Source organism: Aplidium turbinatum, chromosome 4 (assembly GCF_918807975.1).
Source record: "Aplidium turbinatum chromosome 4, kaAplTurb1.1, whole genome shotgun sequence".
NCBI lineage: Eukaryota > Metazoa > Chordata > Ascidiacea > Aplousobranchia > Polyclinidae > Aplidium > Aplidium turbinatum.
In genome coordinates, this window is record NC_137475.1 from 31328901 (window position 1) to 31351392 (window position 22492).

Consider the following 22492-nt stretch of genomic DNA (forward strand, 5'->3'; position numbering starts at 1 on the left):
TGGACTTTTATTTGTAGGCAAACGCAGCTTGACATTTGTATATATTATGGTTTAAATCTACTATAAATGGCACCTAATAGCTGAGAGTAATAAAGGATAGTCTAGTTAACTAATTCTGTCACTTGATGTTTGTTAAAATGATGAATGGCTAAATTTAAACACCACTTTTCACTATACCGTTGCATTGCACTTGCCGAATTAATTAGTTATTTCCAAAGTTATTTATAGACACAAAGTGCATTCTTGCAAAAAACTACCTCTAACGACCTTTTCCTGAGATCATAGACAGGCATTACGTTATTCTGTTGGCCTGAGTTGGCTTTCAACATTTGGCAATTCAGATTTCATCGTCTAAAAAGCAACTTTGTCAACAAGGCAGAGCTTTTATTAATCAGCAGCACACGTACTCTTCCTGTTTATTACGTGCAATCCCATTGCCGGGGCAAAGGTATTGCTGCATACCCTTCTTCAAGCACGTCATAAAGCTGTCATTAAACTTTTAGTTAGATTGGAAAACGATTTTCTTCCTGGTCAAACTTTCACGATCGCGGCCGGAATTAGCTGGGTTACTAAAACTGTATGCGAAACATGCGTAAACCTCATATAAAAAAAAGTTGAATAAGATCAATATCTCTGACCCAGACGGGTCCCCCCTTTAGATATTGAAAAGTATTCATATATTTTACTAAAATATTATTGTTGACATAAACCATAGCGACCTTCGTCTTGAATGAATTTAGCATGGTCTCGGGACTCCCAGCTATTGCATAATAACTTACAAAAAATTCCATTGGGTATTTGCTTCAACTTTTTGTGTAGAGCACAGATGACTACGGTACAATCGTTTAGGACTGCTCGAAATTTACATTTTTTGTTTCAAAATATCTTTTCTTGATTTTGCTTTGTTCATTTCAAAGCAAGTTTCTTGGTAAAGAGTTTCGTTACGTAATGATAACGACATTACTTCACTGTCAAAACGAACTGGAATCTCTGAAGACTATTCATGAGTTTTTAATATGAAATTTACGTGATCTTGTCCTGGTTTAAATTTGATTTTGTTTCGAATTATCTTTTTTAAGAACTTGTTTTTTTGGTCAAACCACTTTCTATGGAGTAAAATTCTTTTCATCGCATGTAACATGGGCTACTGCACCCATCACTTTTCACTTGTTTGAATACGCACATCGGTATCAAGACGGTAAACTTTCTAACCATCTTAAAGTCATTGGGTTTTTAAGAGTAATTGAAGCTGTTTCAAATGCTATCGCTACATTGCATCCGCCCGTTAGCTCAGTGGTTGAGCCCTCGACAAGATCACGCGGCGCTGGTTCGACTCTCGGGGTGTGCGCTTGAGCAACGCATTTCAGGGCTGCTCTCCATTTAGCAGCACCTAGTGGACGGAGTAATTCCCTGGCAACAATCGGAAACTTCACTCTGCCAGTCTTGGTAAAAGCCTATCCTACAAGTATGCAAAACTACCAGGATAACCTATAAAAGGCTTTGTCAGTCCGAGGATGAAGATTTAAAACCAAACTATTTGTAAGTGTTTAGTCTTTTGTTGACTGAAAGTTGTCCTTTTACAAACTGGCTCCGTCCACAAGTTTAAAATGAGAAAGATTTTTTTCTCTCAAAAAAAGTTCTTTTAAAGAGTAGCTTAGGGCTAGGCTAATTTCGGATTGGTTTCATCTTATACGGGTATTTATATTCCCTCTTATGACTTACACTAACCTACGATTCACAAATTTGCGGTCTGCACGTAGACTATCTTCGTTCAATTTTTTTAATAACTTTACACTGTTTTTGTTTGGTTGATAAGTTAGTTTTGCTCAAAATTCCGTTTTATTCATTCTTCAAGAGCCTGACATTCTCAATTGACGACTTACGCACTTTTTACGTTGATTTTACAAAGATTTTTGTATGAAAAACGTAAAAAGTGTAAATCGTCACAAAACCGCAATCAATGCACAAACACCCCAGCCGGCAAAACTAGTTCTTTTTACATTGATTTAACATTTGGGGACGTTGAATCAATGCGAAAAAGACCAAGTTTGCCAGTTGGGGTCACTGCGGAAACGCATTGTTTCGGTTTGGGAAAACCCCAGGCAAACACACAACACCAACAAAACGTAGCGTGACACAAGCAAAAGAGACAAAACACAGTTTAGAAAAACCTTTCAATTGTTTTTTTCAAGCAAAAACAAGTTTATATGGCACAGAAATCCAGTAAAGGAACCAAAATGCTGTTACAACGTAAAATGGCAAACTTTCTGGTCATAATTCTCGGCTTTCATCATTAAAATAAGGCTGGTACAAAAACAATGGCAAACACAATAATAATTCACTCATTACATTGTTGTACAACAGTAGAAAGAGGAAAAATCGACGACAAAATTGCAAACAAAACTTTTGGTTGATTGCATGTTTTAAACAGCACCTTTCCGTCAAATCTTCAACCCAGCTAGACAAGTCGGACCCTTTTATTCAATCAATATGAAAAGGACGGATTTTTTGAGCTGGAAAAAGATTTTCACTTTTATGGCAAGGTGCCAGCGTTATGCTTTCAGGTAGCCAGCAAATGAGTTCTTTTTTATATTGATTCAACGTCTGAAAACATTGATTTGCTGTGTGGGACTGGTCTAAATATTACGTTTCTTTTCATTAAAGTCTTAGTCAGCAAACCAATCTTCAAAAAGGACTGATAAAACTGGACTTTAAAACACTACTTTTAAAAAGTTCAACTTAAAGCAATGCTGTTTTGCTGGCTGAGACGTCCTAATTTGCAAGCAACACTTTGGTTATGAATGCTAGCATTTGCACAAATGATTTGTCAAAATCATTGCAATTTTTTTGGAATAGATTGATCTTTTGCAGATTGACCTTGAAATTAGAAAACTTTTTATAGTAATTTGCAGTGGATAATATATTAATAGTAACATGATTATTTGGTTACTGACACGAGTAATAACATACGCAAACACATCCAAACGTTAAAAAAATTATATTTTTGAAAAAAAATGGCGTGGTAAAGATTGAAGACGGCGTAGGTACGAGTGAAGATCATGGTCAAAGAAAACACGTTGGTATATTGCATTCAAAAACCTTCTCTTGGTCTTTCAATTACTAAAACTCCGTATAAAAGATGAATACATGCAACCTTCAAATCCGCAATTATAAAAAGTTCATAAAATAAAGCAACTGAGTACACTGGAAAAGTTCGATTCATAAAAACAAAAAGTACTATGTCGCTTCGATATAGAACGTTTGTTGTCCAGATAATTGATTCTTTCTTATATGTAGGCTGTATATAGAACATATAAAACGCTGTGAAATACAAATACGATTTGATCAGAGCTAATTACAAGGTAGCATGTAAATCAAAAAGAAAGCTAATTTTTAAATCTGTAGTGATTCCGATATGAAGGCATTTTTTCTGTGGTTTTAGGACAATGAAACAGTCCGTTAATTCCATGCAATGGTAAAGCACGAATATGCAATGAACAATTTTATCATCGCTTTTTTTTCAGTTGTTATGTCACTGAACATCGCAACAGAAAAAAAACTGATGATTTGTATAATGAGCCAAATATCCAACTAAAATTTTAATTCCATTTCATCCACAAAAAAGAATTGAAATTTACAAGTGGATTATGTAAGACGTGCGCTCGGGCCGAGGTGACGATGCAACAATGCACTGATGATGCAATAATGGCAAATGTATCACACAAAAGCGAAAAAAGTTGAAAAATGAAGAAATCTGCAGATTTGTGTAAAAATACAGTGTTTCTACCATGCAACGCTTCACTGTAGCAAAGAAACTATGCAACAACAACTACAAGAAGACGACTAAACACGATTGACAGGTGTGCTTACAAATCGAAAGAGGCAAGAAACGCAGTTGAACGTATCATGATGAAGAATTAAAAACGTTTAAAGTTATTCCGCTAGCATCCTTCCGTTTTAAACGGACGCCGCTTTTCCAGATTAAAAGCTTAGAAAAGGTTAGGCACTGCAGGCCTCCTTGTTTGCTTACCAATATTGACACACGAGAAAGGGTAACGGGCAAGCGAAAAGTTATTAGTACGTTGAAAAATTCTAAAGTACTACAAAACAGTGAGTAACAACAACGATATAACAAAAGTGATAGCATGCTCAAGCTAGTTCTGATACAGTAATTTATAAAATAGGGAATTTGTAGGAATGATAGGGCTTACCCAGTCTTATAATTCAATTCTGACTCTTCAATACAGAAATATAAAAGAGTACGGTAAATTTAAGGATTGAGCTCACAAACCGGTTGTGATATCTCAGTAATTAATTTGCAGCAAAGTTACGTCTTATCAACGTTGAAGTTGGCGTTTAGCGCAAAAGTCATGAGTTTCTATGACAAATCGCCGGTTGCAACAGGAATGTGAATAAATGATGCGGAACCTTTCAGGGTCACATGACCTCCCATTTCCGCTTGAGTGGACAAAGAAAGAGGAAGTGACGTCATGCACGGTGATGGTACAGATGATGACATCGGGGACCCGGAGTGAGAAGACACATCAACTTCATCCAAGTGATGTTGACGAAAGTGGGCTGTGGATGCCATCGGCGAGATTCTATCCCTTAAATTTTTATCAATGGAGGACTTTTGCTCCGAATCCGAAGCACTTGTATGCTCATCTTCTTTGCTCGGATCAATGGCATTACTTTTTTCTATGTCGGACATTTGGGAGCTTTCCTCTTCCTCCTTTGGTGTTTCTTTCATTTTGATGTCTTTTTCACAATCACTGGACGATTCCACCTTTACTCGTTTTGAGGTTGGTTCGTCGGTGTCCTCATTGGTTGTAGATTTTTCGGCTTCGTCCTGGATGTTCTTCTGAGCGTTTTGCATCATCTTTTCATAGAATAAGCTGGCAGCATCACTACTGGCATTCATCGAGTCTTTTGAGAAAAATCCACCCAGAAATGAAGGTAGATGAGCCCGCGAAGGCGAAAATGAGGTACCGATGTTTGATCCAGACAATTTTCCATCATTGTAAAATGGCGAAGAAGGTGAATTAGACGAACGAAAGCTTCCTGATGAAAAAAATATATATCTTTGATATAACTGCAGACAGTAGCACACGCTTTCGACCTTACTGCCTCATCAGTGCAGTAGGTACGCTGGGTATTACCACCGAGCTATATTTATGTAGGAGGTCGCAATGAACATAAACTATAACATAAAAACTATTTCAGCAAAATTTTAAAATCTATCGAGCTGGTGAATGAATGCTTCACTAAATGACGAATCTGTACTCCAACTGGATAAAAATAAATTGTCAATTTCAAGCCGAATAACTACATAACATTATTGCACTTACGTTTCTTCTTTGCTTTTGCGGATGAATTTGGAGATGAGCTTCCTGCTGTATTTTTTTTCATTTGCTGTCGCAGCTCCTGCATCATGGCATCTTCAGGTTTGCAGTAAGCGTATCTGTGATTCATGTGCTGGGAGTAGGATCCTGTATGACACAAGAACTTAATATTTTATACTCAGTCTTTACTACAACGTAGAATCATCAAATCAAGTATTCCCACTAACAACTCCTTACAAATTCTTAAAATTAATTCATTGTTGGTGACAGGAAATTCTAGTTAAAAAACTCTTTTAGCTGTTAAAAATTGAGGATTTATTTGTACGTCTTTAATTTATACATAGATCTACTTTCGAAACCATCAAGATTATAATAGACAGCTTCATTTAAATATTACTCTCGCTAAAGTTCACCTGAGTGAGAGAACCGTTTTCCGCATTTATCGCATACGTATGGCTTCTCCCCTGTATGAAGACGTTGGTGTTCTATCAAATGATGTTTGTGCTTGAAGGATTTTCCACACTCATTGCAATGGTGAGGACGTTTTCCTTTAAAAACAATTATCGATTGTAAGACTTTGATGCAATGCTTAATACACTATGTATTTATTGCACATCACTATAAAGCATTTCCTTTCATACTTTTTAGGTTTTTGTAAGTTATTTTGGTTTATTGCAATAAAGACTTGATAAGTATCTCACCTGTATGTTCGTACTTGTGTCTTGTTAAAGAGCTTTGTTTTTGAAAGCATTTGTCACAAATATCGCATTTGTGTGTCATATCAGGTGACCCCTGAATCCTCGGTGGTGTGGTGGCGGCGGTTTGAGCTCCAGATTGCCGCAGAGTGTTGAAATACATTCCGAGGTCTCTTTCTGCAAATGGCGATCCATGTCGTTGGGTTATGGCCTCATATAGTCGGTGCTTAGTAGCATTCATTGGTGCTTTAAAATACAGATTTACCTTTAAACATCTTTCTTGCTTGAATTATAAAGCAAGATGATAGTGAAAATCGTAATTTTGCTGAACCTTTACCTTTTACATAAACGCAATATTGTTGCACCACTGAAGAAAATTGACAGCCATGAAGTAAAATACTCACCAGGTGGGGAACGTGGCGAAAAATCTCCAAGGGATTTTCTTGGTCTTCCTACTTTGTGATTTGGTGACCTCATTGGTGGAGAATACTGAGAACCTGCACCATCTTGAGGAGGAAATCTTCCAGCGGTTATTAAATTCTGTAAACCAATGCAAACCACTTGTGAATACGCAATAATAACTATTTTATAACAAAACGATTGAGGGGTTAAACAATTCTTTTTGTTACCAGGCCTCCTTTAAACAATTCAGTTCAGTTCAGTTGTTTTTTTATTTCAATTGAAGCAAAGCAGACTCAGTAAAAACATTTCCTGGCCCATTTTTGTCATTTTTTTGTTTTGTTTTTAAGTTTGGAAATGTTAAGTGATTGCTACTGCATGAAGAGACAAGTTTCAGTTTTATATGTTTTGTTTTTTTGATATAACAAGTTTAAATTACCTGAAGTTGTTGAAAGTAAGCCAGTTCCGGATTTCTGCAAAATTAAACAACACAAGTTACAGTAGCTTGCTTTGTCAAGTTGCAAGATGTCTATGGCATACGCAGGAATTTCAAAGCATGAGAAGCTATGTAAAAGTTAAGTAACAGGGAATGATTAGTGACAAAAAGTGTTATAAATAATAAGTTTTTTTCTTTGTCATTAGATTATGGCCTTTTGAACCTCACCATATTGCACGACTTCAACCTTAGCGAACTATCTTCCAAACGACTGGAGTAAAACTATAAAAAAAAGTCTGCAAATCACCCAAAACGTACATGGTAGGAGGCAGATTAGGTTGAACCATTGGAGCTCCTTGGACCCCCAGGTTAGGGTAAGTCATCCCACTTGGAAAAAATCCCGAAAAACCTTCGTTAGGTACCAAACCATTTCGCATCATCTGAAACATCGAGGACTCCAATTAAAAATGTCTTGAAATGACTAAATTTAAGCATTTTTTCAATAAAAATTTAATAGTTTTTCTTGAATTTAGTCAGAAGGCGAAGATAAAAACCATGCAAACAGATTTTTTTTGGTAACTGCAAAACAAATTCATTTTAAACTGTTTAATCACCTGCTGAACTAATCCATTGGCAATCTGAGGTGTCATTGGGGAAAACGGATTGGGAGCTAAAAAAATAACTTTCATTAATACTTTTTACCGTTTTATCGCATAGGTTAGCAAGTTTTCGTGATAGCGGCAGTTAAACATGTTGCAGCCCTAAATCGCAATTACCACTGAAGTGCTTCTGTTCAAATGGCAGCAGTATTCTGGTCAAAAATGAAATGCAAAACAAAACACAACTAAAAAAACAAAGAAAAACTCAGAAACAAAATGCATAACGTTACTGCGTGTAATTTCCAATTATATTTGAACTGAAACTTACAAGGCGGAAACGAATTTTTTCTCTGACGATTTTCATCTGCTGGTTTTCGTTTTGAAGATAAATCCAATGGCTGTTCATCGTGAGATTCGGCGTGACGTCTCCTTTTTAGCTAAAAGTTCAAAATATTTTAAAATTGAAGTAAAAATTATTACAATTTCTAGAAATTATCGAAATAAATCTGGCTGGGAAAAATTAATTCCGAAAGATTCTTTTAATGAACTCATGTAGACAAATTGGGATGTTTCTGTAAATACGCAAAAAAAGAAATCTTTCAATGCTCACAGAGTCTTGTGATAGGTTTGCGTGAATCTTCGCTTCGCTTGGATTGGCTGTTGGTTGATGGGCGTGTTGCTGTTGCGCTGACGCCATTGACAAAAGTGCCTAAAAACATAAGCACAAGTCATGAAAATGAAATCTTTATTTAAGAACGAGAACAAGTTCGTTGTTAATTAAATTTTTAGAAAGTGAACCAAAAAGTTTGCCTGTTTATTGTGCAACTACTTGTGCAATATAGTCGAAAAGCAAGAAAATGCTACGGTATTGCAACAGCAATGAAATCATCAAACTTGAAATTGTTCAAATTTCACCTCACCTGTTGATATGGAAGCAGGCTCGGTGAAGATGCTGGCATCTTTCTTAAGCTGGCACTTGCTAAAGCTGCTTGCATGAATTGCTGCTGCAGTAGCATGCTGTACGAAGGCATTGTCAGTGAATTGTTGTTGTCGTTGAAATTAGTCAAAGAGTCGCCAATTGGATTAAAAGATGGAAGCTGGGGTGCAAGAGTGGGTGAAGTGGCGCTTCCAGGATTGGAAGGTTTTCTATTTCTTGGTGAAGGCGATGATTCCGTGTTGGATACATCCACGCTACTTCTGTTGCTTTCTTTGCCTTCCTGGGCAAGCCAATTCCCTAGCTGCACAACAAAATTTAAAAAATGTTACCACAGAATGAGCAACAAAATCATGAAACAAGAACGCTGTTTGATTATATTCAATTTTACAGGCACTTCTGCATTAAAATAGACTACCTACTTCTTCTTCCAAGAAACTACAATGGCACATAAAGTTGTAGGTAAGTGGTACCATTGCGCCAAATTGTAGCTTAATGCAAATTTCATTCTACACTCTATTTTATTGAAAATATCGAAGACTCATTTAGATTATAGTAAAATTAACAAACTATAATAGGTGGAACGTTATAATAGTTTTTCTATTGCATAAAGATTTCATGAAGGATATTTTTGTTACAATAAGTATTGACCAATAATAAATTTAAAACGACTTTTTATACTGAATACATGGCGGTTGGAAAAAGCGCCTCAAACAAAAAGATGCTAATGTCTTTCTTGTCCTAAAAGTACTATTAACAAAACATAAAAATACGTTTTCTTGAGCCTGAGCTTTGAATTTATAATAATCAACCAAAAGACAACCGCACTGTAGTTAGTCCCTTACCGAGTTCTGTTCCTTCAACTCTCTATCACTATTAGCGGCATTAGCAGCTAGCATTCGCTGTAAACTACCCAGATAATTTTGCATCATGTTGATATTGCTTGTGGAACCTATGTCTCTGCTGCCAGTTTCTTGTAAAATGGCTTGGTCTAGCCTAGGTCTGGATGCTTTGCCTGAAATGAAGAAAAAATGCAGTTGAGTAGAATAAATATCGTCTTGAGTGTTGGTCATACGCTGACGTAGGCGTCAGTGCCCTGACATAGAAAAAAGCACTTGCAAGTAATAACATGCAAATAAAGGAGAGAAAAAGTTTCAAGTAACGCATCAGCATCATTGTATCACACAATTAATTACACTTTCGGAGTGATAGTAAGATAAGTTTTCATCACAGCCGTAAAAGTCTAAGGGCATTTCCTGTGGTCAGCTCTTCCCAGAAAGCAACGACTCGCTTTGGTGATAGTTGCAAAAACGTCCTTCAGACCGAATGACAGTCAAGCCAGTAACGCAATAATCAAAGAAAAACTGTTCAGGAATCACGTTCAAGCAAAATATCTGACCATTCGAAAGTGATGCCCACATAAAGACGACCATTGGTCGTTCATTGGAAAACTACCTTGGCAATTGATCGTGACAAAAGTCATAAAAATTAGTTGGATTCGCACGCGATCCATGCGAGTAAAAGCATTATCGGAAGTTCGTCATAAACCACGTTTATTTAATGTATTTGACCATTTAATTAGCAGCAAAAATATTAAAATTGTACCGTGCACTCGATTTTCCTGAAACAAATTAAGAGTGAATGATCAATAATTTTATGAGCATCTAAAAACGCGTAAAACATTTGCAATTTGTTATGTAGATCTATCAAGTCACTTGACCCTAAGAGTCGATATAAACAACATTACAAACAGAAAACAAGTTTTTGTGAAGCTCTTTGTTTAAATGAAACCCAGCCATTTAACCTAAAATCTAAGTAAAAATACAAAAGCCGAAACAGAAAAATCTAAACTTGTTTCTCACTCAAATTGGCCAAGCAGTCCAATCAATTTGCTTGTGAGTTTGGAGTATAGTAAGTAACAAAATGGTTTAGTATTTTTCTACAAAAAGAAAGGCATAGATTTCGGAAAAAGATTTCGATTGCATTTCTTAGGTTTCAAATGCACATAGGACAAAAATGATGCTCTATTTATACCAAGCACAAAAAGAAATCCAAACCGTTTCATTGCAGAAGCTGTATGCCATTTTTGCATGATTAAATCTTTGAGAGATAAAAATTTAACGACAAAGTAGTGATCATCCCTTCAACAAATAATTTTCTTCAAACCAAAATATAAATTTAAGTAATTTCTTTTATACATCCCAAATTTGAAATCTTAACGATTTTCTGCAATGTGTGACACTCCTATCATTTCCAGGTCACTGTCCACACCGATAACCGCATTTTATCAGGTTGTCTACACCCTTTGTGTTAATATAAGCGTCGTTTATATTGATTCAATGTCAGAATAACGCAACTGCATGTTTTTGTGGCAGAATAAACGTTTTATCACTTTTGGTCGTCGTAGCTGATTGAAACTAAGGTCTTGTTGTTGTGAGGTAATTTACGCTTCAGAAAGCATGCTTAGAATAAAATGCTGCGATGTAAATTTGAAAATACCAAAAACCAATAATTACGTATCGGAAAAGTTTAGTTTTACGCACTAAATGACCACAATTACTTCAAATTTCACTCAAAATCTCAATGTTACTTTTTCTGATACCGTTGTCCGATTGACAAGATTGTAAATGTATTAGCTGTAAAAGCCAACTTATTCAAACCGATAAGGAAATGTTGAAAAAATGTTTTTAAAGGCCAATAACGCAAAGAACTTATTTTTACACTATAAAGTGTTTACCATATAGCTAGTTTTACTATTATTTGTTCACGTTTTGGTATTTAATAAAAATAAGTAAAATGTTAAAGTACTTCTCATGTATAAAAAGTAATCTAACATACTAAACTCTCTACCGAAGCTCTATCATACTAAAATTTCTTTTTGTTTTTGTAAATCAGGAATACACCGTCTCTCACCTAAAGGAAATGTTCCGTTGGAATTGTTTTCGTTCGCTGAGGTTGTTTTCATTACTCCGCGGCAATCCAACTCTTGCTTTATGGCCGAATGTCTTTCAAGGTGACCGATGTTCTGCAGCCCACGTGAGGAAGACGGCGACAATCGGTCCTTCAAAAACGAACGCGAAAAATTTGCTTCTTTCCAATCGCGATACGGTGAGGAAGCCAGTGACGTCATGGACTGATGACGCAACGCTTTGGCAATATGACTATTCGCACTTGCTTCACTATAATTTGGTTGCCTGAAAAACATGATAGCAGACATTACAAACTGAACAAACTAAGACATTTTTGAGATTCAATGCGCCTCCTATTGTGATGAGCGGAGGAAGATGAACCACGGGTGGGAATGTCTCAACCAAAATCGGTGGACTAAAGGTCGAGATGCACCTTGTCCAGGTGGCCATAGCCATTACAGTGCTGAGTCACACGAAAACATCTTACGTTTTGTTGTTTGATTTCAGAAAACGTTCAAACAAGATTCCCTCCCTGGCTCCTCTTTTTTGCAGAAAACCTTTCTAAAATATATTTTAAATCTTCTCTAATCCCCTCAGATAAAACAGTGATAACTTATGTACATCAGGTCTAGAACAAACGTTATGACTTCGCCGCCGATCAGACTTTATCTGCATTTACAATCTTTTCAATTTCACTCAGTCCAAATCCAGCCCTAATTACTTCAAATCAAACGTTTCATAATCTAATTTTGAAACGGTGATATTCATCACTTTCCTGAACTGTATACTAAATAGCCTAGTGCACGCTGTACCAGCAGTAAATCTACATAAGAATGATCTAGAATTCTGATTGAATGCGAACATCGCGCAACAACAGTGCAATCGCTCGATTAGCATCGTTACGTTTCAGAACGATCACATTCAAGGTTTGTATTTTGTTTTTAAATTTAAACACCAACTTGACGTTGAAAATGTTGACATTATCATTGTCGGTGTTTTCAAAGGCAGTCGGCCTTTCAATTCCAAATCCTTTTCAAGTCTCTCTCTCCTGTGTCATCCTTCAGCAAAACTAGGTCTACCATGACTGCTGCTAAAGATATTTTGAAGTTCACAAATCGTAGTAGTGAAGTCATCATCAGATTCATTTTCGCATAAGTTCGTCAGTTTCCTCACCAGTTATACGTCCGTCAGTTATACGTACATACAACCATTCCAAAAATCGACAACAATTTTTGAGAATACTCAGTTGCCAGAAAAATGTATCAACTTCTCAATCAATGCTACACAGAAACCTGAGGTATCTAACTCAGCATAATTCGAACAAAAGCGAAACTCTAAAACTTGATTCGATGAACAAGGAAATGGCACATTTTAAGCGCAGGCTACTAACTTCAAAGCGACATTTTTTTTGTTATATGGCAGGACCACTGTGAGAGTAATTATAACCCAAGTGAAACACGTAGATAGGATCTGACGTTAATGGAATGTCGCCTTAAAAATTATCTTGGAAAACATAATTCGTTCAATGAATACCTAGATTAACAATATCACGATAAGCCGGCCATACATTTCCTTTAAACATTGGTTTGTCAAAAAATAGCATGCAGTTGTTCCGCGAGTGGTCAATACACGATTAATTCCAAACAGGACCGGACTGACTATACTGTTACAACTTTTCTAAGTACGTTTAGCTACGTGGCATTGCACTGACAAGATGATTCTGCTTTTTTTTCGAGTACAAGGTTACCCATTACAAATGAATTGCAGACACTTTCTAGTAGCTATTGTTGTCGGGACAACATTTCACTGAAACGACATCAGTCGATGATTATTCACATAACTTTCTTAGTGTTAATCTTTTTACAATTTAATATTTTTTTAAATGATTGATACCTGTTTTCTGTGAAACAGTTTACCACAAAAATTGTCCAAAATGAATGATCTCAAAGTGGCACAGAATGTCAACTAACAAATGCTTCAATAGAACGACTTTCTATTTGCTGGTGGTCACAGTGCTCAGTAATAAATGTGATGCATACAAGATGAGCGTCCGATTTTAACCAACTCTCATTAAAACCAGTGATTTCTCACAAAGCCTGGCCAATATGTTGAAAGTATGTGACAACCGACTTCTGGCTTTGTCTGTTAAGCCAGTGCACGGTTTATGACAAAATTATCCTGTAATGGGTATTTTTGCTTAATAAACATCCTAATCACGAAGAAGACATTTCACGCCGAAGGTGAGCACTTCATGTGATTAATGAACCTTTTTAAAATGACAACAGAAGCGGCGTTCTACCTTGACTAAACAGTGCTCAAATTCATGCGTGCAGTTATATGCAAAATTAAAATCGACTCACAACTACGTAATTAAGTGGTTTTAATAACAGGTAGCTGCTTTCTTGCATATGTGACATTTTAAAGTAATGTTTCAGTTGTAAATGAAGTGACAATAAAGAAGATGTATTTGTCCTTAATTATATTATTTGCATTTAAAAAAATTGCAAACTCATTTTAGTAGCTTGAGTGACTAGTTAATAAGTTATTGAAAATTAAAAGAAAGGTTTTAGGCTAAGGTTGGTAGATAATCCAAAAACCTAATGAGCACCTACAAAAGGCTGGTTGAGAGTCTTATTAGGCCACAGGAGCTTTTCCTCCACCTTTTTTTGTATGAATATTATATTCAAAGCCTGCGTAGATAGGCTACCTTACTACAACAACAGATCAGAAGATTGAAATAGCTATACAAGTGTAAAAAGACTGTCTGGGGCAAGAGTATAATCAGACGAATCCTAGTCGCCACATAAACCTTTACAAGGAACATGACACAGATTAAGAGACACCTTGCCAATTTGTTACACAAACAATCGAGGCAAAAAGCGCTAAAGAAAAGCATAATAGAAAGAACAAGTATGGTACCACACAAAAGTAGGCTAAGTCTGTAAGCTGAAACGGGCTACATACCTCCACGACATTACCAAAAGGAGCCTGGCACAACACCACAGACAGTATCTAAGTATATTTTTTATTTACAGAAAAATAACTTAGGCAAATCTGAAATTAATTTCGTAACTTGTTCTTTAAGGTTTCAACGAAAAGGATCGTGCTTACGTATTTCTAGTTCTCTCGCGGACCTTTGTTGCGAGGCTGAAATGACAATTCTAACTTAAATTAGCTGTGAAATTCCATCTGCGATGTTAAATTATAAATAGGTCAGATTGCAAAACACAAGCAAAAAATCCTTAGTCACTTTGAACAGACAAAGTATTGTTTTTATTCCTATATTAGGTAAAGGCAGATGACGGACAATGCTGCATGCACCGGACTCATTGAATGATCCAATTATCTTCAAGTACTAACTAGCTACGCTGCTCAAAAACGTGAAACGTTTTTTCAATAAAATATATGCGGTAAGATGTCAAAATTATCTCTTCTTAGAAATGTTGACCGACGCTTTTGCCCTGCCAGTAATTCCAACTTGGCAAGCACTCTCCATTTTAAAACGCCGTGTTACTGTATTGTTTAGCTTTCGCCTATCGTTGTTCTTTACTCCTGATGATATGCCTTACCTGAAAAGTTTAAGGTAAACTTATTCATGATACAGGAAAATTATCTGATGGAGATATGGCGCTGCGTGGATGCCAGCTTCATATTTCCTGGCTTGAAGCGCCGTACTTGTACACCTCCTATCATCCTGGTCGTACCTGCAAGGTTATGCCTACTTGCTTGCTTTGTAAGCCGTTAATATTCGCACCACACTGCAAAGAAAGATTGATACCAAGAAGAAAGGGAAAAGGAGGAGCAAAAAGAAACAAGAAAATAAAAACTCCTCATTACTGCATATCTTCCACATCGACGATTTTATTAATACTTTTGGACAATATTTGTAGTACATAGTGGAGAAGAAAAATTGGGCCATGGCATATGCTCATGATTGTCAGTTTTCTTGAAATTCAACAAAGATTTGTGAGGTCTTGATGACGTATTGTGTGAGGAGAGATCGAATTGACAACACAATAAGTTCAAAGGTCAACTGAACTTCTTTCACTGCTCACTCTTGAAAGCAAACCGCTGGGTTTATAAATTTACACAGGCAAACGTTATTTAAAAACAGCTGGGACAATGTCAGGTCGTGAACCTGTGAGGTTGGTATTGGAACTTAAAACACAAAGAAAAGTTTAATTACAACTTAATAACTAAAAACTCCTAAGTAGGTGCTCTTCTTTTAAAGACCAAATTCTTTAATTAAATTTCTTTTAGCCATGCAGGAAGTAAAATCTCATTTCATCTTAATCCTTAGTTTTGTTAAGGAAGATTCGCGAATAATCTTTTACCTTTCAGCCAGATCGAAACAAAAAAATAAAGACATTAATTCTTTGAAGCAGTAAAAGAGCAATTGATGCAAGAACAATGTCTTCACAATAGGGGTACCTCCATAAAATTCTTCGAAATTAATCAAGAAATTTAGTGTTTCACTCGGGCAAGCACTAATGAAAAAATGGTATCCCATCAAGGAGAGATAGCAGAGACCACCTCACTACAAGTGTGCTTGAAGAAAACAACACGATCGACACTAGAAAAATACTGAAAAGTATCGTTTTAAACAATAACAGAAGATTTGTAATGTGGATCCGAACCTTGTTACTAAAAGCTACTTTGTGGATTTTGTATGTTGAATCAACAAGTGCTTAACTTGATGAAGTAAGAATAGGACATTGACACAAACGTATTGCTTTTCTCGTGAAAATGTGTAATAATAATAAAAATACGCTAATATTTCGCATTATGCAGGGTTTGACAATTCATTCCATCCGTGGATAATTTGAAACTGAAAATATAATATTACTTTTTTACCAAAAGACATAAACAAGCACTCTCTATTTTATGAGGCGAATCTTGTCCGATTAGCTGCTTCATTGACTCCTTGAACCTTGCGTGGTAGCAATGGTTAGTGACACCACTTTCCCGTACTTTAGATAATCAAGTGTGACCTTTGTGTCACCGAGAGGTCAATGGGAACAATGAAAAACGAGGTCAGTCTGAGGAATCTTAACAAAATCGTACGTGGTCGTAGGAAAACATTATCGTGTTACCTCTAGAAAGATGCGGAAAATTTGTCGTTTAAACTGCATTCTTGCAACAGGTTAAAACTAACTGAAAGACAAAAATTAAACACTGCGTCGTCGTCGTTTGAGCTTCTGGAACCGAGGGTCTATTCTTTTATCACTACGTCAGCCAAAAGGAACAAATACACCGAGACATTTACCAAAAAAATCAATTCTATCGAAACAGCAACAGTTTGCTTGAAACGTACAGCAGAGACAGCCAAGCCGATAAAGAAAAAGTACAGTCTTTATGAATGGGTGATTTCACACAACTGTCATTTCCATCCGTCAATGACATCAACTTAAAATGACCTACCGTGGGTCATTGTGATAACACAGCATACGGAAATTAATGTACGACTGCGCGTCCTGACAAAAACCTATTGAAACATTTAGTTTTCCAACAGCAGAGCCGAACTTTGATATGTTCCATTGTCTTGCATCCTACCCACCTCATGCTTAACAAAAGAAATTCACATTGCACTGCTCTTGACAACAATCAACGTTAAACTGACGTTGTATGAAAATATGAAACCATGTTCAAAATCAAAACTAAAACCATCACAAATCACTGAATAGGCCACTAAGCGAGGTGTTACAGGTTTATGTCGGATCTTGCGACCTGGTTAGCGTTTTGTTGTAAATTAAAGACACAAAATTTATTATATGAATTCAATACTTTTACAGGTCCTTTCCGATATCGCCTACATGGCATAGAAAAAGACCTGTTTTAGTCATGGCATCGGTAGAATTCCTACAGACCGGGTGAGTTTCTCACGAAAACTTCAAGCTGATTTTGAGAGTTTTAATCAGCAAAAAAGACATACCTCAACTTGGATAAACTTTCGCTTCTCCTACTAGAAGCGCATTTTAATCCTTCTTTGCAACCGAGCACATGCAAATAATCGCCGCTTATTGGCTAATCTGGGAAGCTACGTCACCATCATGCATGATTGAGCAATTAAGGAAAACTTGAATATTGGTTCTAGGATACAATAATCCGTTGGTAAGTTTTGTTTTTCTTTAGTACGATGTTAAGTTATGTTGATTAACATTGGCAGTTTATGAGACCGAAACGAAGATCTGTGATGCAATGTGTAGGTCTATGTGCATTATTCTTGACATCGGATGAGAGAATGGCATAAACAAAAACAAGTCACTCTAGTCTATATTGTGAAAACTTTCTTGTAACTACACTAAAATTAAAGTTTTTAATACCATGAAAAATAATGTTAACAGCATTGCAGAAGGCACGTGCAATTGCATCTTTTCTTTGGTCTATTTTTTTTAAATTAGAAGCTGTTTTTCTTAATCTGTTTTGTAGAAAGCCTTGCTTTTTAATACAAAGAGATGTTTTCTGAATTTGCGTTTGTTTCTGTAATTTTTGTCACCAAATCTTTATCATTTAATGTTTTTCTTTTAAATAGGATGGTAAACAAATGAAGCAAGAATCCTACAAAAGCAAGATAAAGACATTGAGAAAGAATTTTCTGACAAAACGCTCAATGCCAATGGGAATTGAAATAGAGATGTACAATTGTGTATTTTGGAATTGTTGAAGTCACATTGCTCAATATTAAGTCAGCATTAAAATGGGACATATGTTTTCATTCGGTGAAAGGAAATTGTCGTGGTAAACAATAGGTGTAACAATTATGAATAATTAATCAGGATTACATACAAGACTATATGTGGAGTGGAAACTATGATAACCTAATTTGTTGATACAATAAGACTCCTATTACTACAAACAATCTGGAAATATATCACCTCTAGTTCCGCGAGATAGATAAGCTGCCTTGTCACTGGCAGAGCATCCGTCTTTGACGGATCAAATCTGAAGGACATTTTTTTCCAGGACGACCATGACAAATTGAAACATTAAAAAGAAAGGTTTGCCCGGTTCCCATGGCTAAAAGGCATAACATCTTTAATTATAAAGTGAAATACTGGCGCCCCGCGGTAGAATGAGCTTCCCACCCGCTGAGCACGGTCAATAAAATGGAAAGCATCTTAAGTTCAGATAATGCCAGATCTGTGATAAAACCGTCAGAAAAAGTTTACGATACAGCAATGAACTCAGATTGGGTAAACCTGAATGACGACAATGGCTTCTCATCGGTGAAACAAAGGACCTTCAATGATATATGGCGACCACGGTCAAATCCGTGGCGCTGTGAATGCATTGAAATAGTGATTCTCTTGCTTAGGTTTTGTTTGAAATTACGAATGATCACTTTACAAAGAATCAGGATCGAACTTTCGGTGGAGGCAGGTGTTGGTGTCGTGTGGACTTCTACGTTTAATTTACGTTCACTGTCTTTGCAATGCGGTAAATAATCTGAACATTGTTCTATCTGCAAATTCTTTTGTTGCTATGACTTTTACTATCGGCAGATTAACATCTCTTAAACGAGCAATTTGACATTCACAGCACAATCATGGTTTACATGCAACAATAATATTATTATGCCTTACTTTATTGACTTTCTAAAACGGCAACAAAAGTTTGTTTTGTGACCGTGTGGCTTTCAAATATACCGCCTTTACAATGTGAAGACATTTTTACCCCAACGAATTTATTTTTTCTTGACCGCCTTACTCAAAGAAGAACATAACCGGTGGGTTGCCATTTTCAAAGTCTTTTATAAGGTCAGATGTTCTTAAGCTTGGATCAAACTAAAGTCAAGCTGTATCAATCTGGAGTGAAACTGGTCAAATTTACCTCTAACAAGAAGCTGTTACGGATACAAACACTTAGGTATCTTTCCAGCAACCGGCTCGCATCCGGAGACATCACTAAAGCAAAAGTAAATAAAATTTTAAACTGTTCTAAACAATCTAATTCTAATGGTAGTGTGATTTCTACTTTGTTTACGAGTTTCTGCTGCAATCGAGCATGTTCAATATTTTGACTGGATAATTATCGGAATAATCACCCGATGCTTGATTTCTGAACCCCCTGGACTGATACAGTTAACAAATGCATACCTGGTTGTCGTGTTGCTATTTTTTAAATATTTTCACTGATCTAATTCTCAATTTTCATTTTGTATTTTAGAAATATTCATACAAATGAAAAATAAAATTGTATTTTTTAAACCGCATGCAGAAAAAAAATTTCTGAAAATAAGTATCTTGGTTTGATGAAATTATGACAAATGTGTTTATTCTTCTCCTCCGCGATATTTGAGGAATCCCTTGAACCAGATCAAAACTATTTACCCGTACAACAAAATCCGTCATTTTGACATTGATTTAACGCCTGAAGACGTTAAACTGCAGTGTGCTCGTCTCAAATGGTGGTCATAACACAATTAGCGGTTTTAAACAAAATCACCGAATTGTATGGCAGAGTGGTGCAGCGCTGAAATAGATATTCAAGGGGATTGCATTCAAATCGTCACCGTAGAAAGTTTTAAATTCCAATATAAAATTATATCATTATTACAGTATAGTTGATAAGTTGGCGAAAGCAAATGGAGTGAGGTGGTATGGGCATGTTTTGAGAAGGGATGATGATGTTTTGAGAAGAGCGCTGGAGTTGCAAGTGGAAGGTCGTACAAAACAAGGAAAACCCAAGAAAACGAGGAAAAGGCAAGTTGAGGAGGAAAGCAGCAAAGTGGACTTGACAAGAGATGACGCGTCAGACAGATCGATGTGGAGGCAGGGTGTGAAGGCGATTGCGGCACTTGGAGGTGAATCCGGCCACCCTCGGTAACGGAGACATCACCGGATTAAAACTGGACTACTACTACTAGACCAGTTCCATTAAAACGTGGAGTTACATCAACCTTCGGTAACGCAACAGAAACTGCAGAAGAAAATTCGGAACGAATTTCCGCTTCTTTCGGGTAGCTATGTCAAAAATTAACCTACAAAATACTGTAGTGTTTGATTCATGCAAACTCACATAAAAGAAATAACTGGAAAACGTCCATAAAACTTCTAAAATTAAGTTTGAAATATGTCTATGACAACATATCTTTTGATCCATTCATAAATTTTGGCGCCGTTAGATTTTGTTGCAAAGTGTACTGTACGTATATTGCATACTTGCATATATAGAGTGTGTTTTTCTAAGAAGGTAAAGCACACTGAAACAGTTGTGAGAACGTCATTTGTTGTGACAAATTCCAACAAAAAGAGCCAACTCATTGTGTATTATGAATATAAGGAGGTTATAAACATGTTTGATGCTAACTTGTTCTAAATATCGAATCAAGCAAATAAAAACATCGCAACTTACCCAAATTTGGAAAACTGGATTCCAGCGACATCCTCCGCTCCAGCAATCTATAAATGAAAACACGTTTTCAATGTAAACAATTCCATAACCGACTAGCTGACGTCATAAAATCGCAAAGTGTTGTTTTGACGTTAAGTTACGCTTGCATGACGTTGAATCTACATACAATCGAAAATCTTGTTTCCGACAGACAATGGTGACTGTGTAAGTGTAAGCCATCGCGTGTCTTTCTTACACGGAACAGATCCTTCTGTCATCATTGACTGAGTAGTGTCATGAAGAAACTGTCTTTCCGATGCGTCTTTTTAAATTAACTGGGTATCTTGGCATCATTGGCAAGCGAGTGATGTGACTGATAAAATACTTTTTTTTAATTCGGTTTTATCTTGCTTTTTGCTCGTTTATGCTTTCTTGAGTAATGCCTTCCATGCATTAATGTTTTGACTCGGCTTTATAAACCCATCAGTAATTTTTATTGCTTAACATCATATGCTGAACAATGAGTCTTTGCATATTTTTTGATTGGGGCAATTTTTTCTTTAAAAAGAAACCTAATCAACTCAAACCATTAAAAAGCACTTGCTCTTCGGATAATGTCAAATTTTAGTCGCAAAAATTGGCTAATTTACAAGACAATTTTTTGCTAAAAATATTTCCAAATCAAGGGAAGTAGCAGCAAAAAGTGCACCAAATAGCGAAGTGCAAAAATGCAATCAATGCTTCAATTATCATCTAACAAGAGAATTCTGTAACGTAATTCCAATCAATGTAGCATGGTGCAGTAAATTAAGCTAAACAAACAAAAACATCCGACTTCAACACAATACACCTTTACACAGAAATGCGACTGAATAACGGATTTGTTTGACAATGAAAAAATGTTTTGTTAATTTTAATTTCAGAAGTTAAACAATTTTAAGACTTTTAATTAGAGATGTACCGATACCAATATTTTGGCCGATACCGATCCCGATACCGATATCACTTTTTTAGGCCGATACCGATACTGATACCGATATTTTGGCCGATACTTTGATGTTACAAAAAGAAGCAATTTTGGTATTTGCAAGGAATTATATCAAATGCTAAGTTTTACCTTATTTGCATAAAACTATTAAAGAAAGCTTTGCATTGGCATAATTTATTAAAGATTCAAGAAGCCAATCTCAACCGCATTGTTGTGTCATAATAGTAGGTTTTAGTAATGAAAGGCCACCGTAATTGATGATTGGGGTATAAGGAAAGAAACATTACATCATAATTGGGGTTTCTGAAAAATTAATAAAGTGTTTGCGCAAACTCTCCAAATAGGCTATCATAATTAATAATAAGATGTAAAATGTAAACCAAGTGATTTGTGTAGTCGCACAAAAAACTATTCGACAAGTAATGTGCAACCTAAGGGCGCTTGTCGTTTGGTTGAAAAGCTTTTGCCAGGCCAAGACTACCCAGGCGGCAAAAATGCACAATTCTGCATCGCTCCCACCCCGCCAAATGCTCAAAAAACCCGTGCAACTTGGCTGCCCCCAGCAAGCCGGCTCCACCAGTCGGCGATTCAACTTCCACCCTTAGCCGCAATAAACTCACCAAGCCAAAACAATGTCACGGCAGAATAAGTAGGCCCAAAAAGAAAGCAATGGGACCACGAATCCTCACCAAACCAATCAAAATGGTCTTGTTGCGCCCAAGATGACAACCTCATTGCGAAGAAAGGAGCGTCCCCCCCGGCCACCAGCACAAGGCTGAGCACTCACCAGCACAGCGAGCTGCCGTGACCCGCCAACCACAACGGTGCAGCTTCCACACTAGCCATTTCAATTCTTG

General features: G+C 36.5%; 1 protein-coding gene across 1 annotated transcript in view; it reads right to left on the reverse strand.

Annotated features, from left to right (window-relative positions):
- Nucleotides 1–1833: 1833 nt before the first annotated feature.
- Nucleotides 1834–22492, reverse strand: part of LOC145769064 (uncharacterized) — a 53667-nt gene continuing 33008 nt past the window's right edge. The window contains exons 8-21 of the mRNA XM_082580661.1: nucleotides 20669–20715; nucleotides 11319–11599; nucleotides 9251–9420; nucleotides 8392–8709; nucleotides 8082–8180; nucleotides 7800–7908; nucleotides 7487–7542; nucleotides 7191–7312; nucleotides 6876–6909; nucleotides 6442–6577; nucleotides 6044–6214; nucleotides 5756–5890; nucleotides 5349–5489; nucleotides 1834–5061 (exon numbers count right to left, since the gene is read on the reverse strand). Of these exons, the coding sequence (XP_082436787.1) occupies nucleotides 4379–5061; nucleotides 5349–5489; nucleotides 5756–5890; nucleotides 6044–6214; nucleotides 6442–6577; nucleotides 6876–6909; nucleotides 7191–7312; nucleotides 7487–7542; nucleotides 7800–7908; nucleotides 8082–8180; nucleotides 8392–8709; nucleotides 9251–9420; nucleotides 11319–11599; nucleotides 20669–20715 (2502 nt within the window). The 3' untranslated portion in view covers nucleotides 1834–4378. The remainder of the gene's footprint in view (nucleotides 5062–5348; nucleotides 5490–5755; nucleotides 5891–6043; nucleotides 6215–6441; nucleotides 6578–6875; nucleotides 6910–7190; nucleotides 7313–7486; nucleotides 7543–7799; nucleotides 7909–8081; nucleotides 8181–8391; nucleotides 8710–9250; nucleotides 9421–11318; nucleotides 11600–20668; nucleotides 20716–22492) is intronic.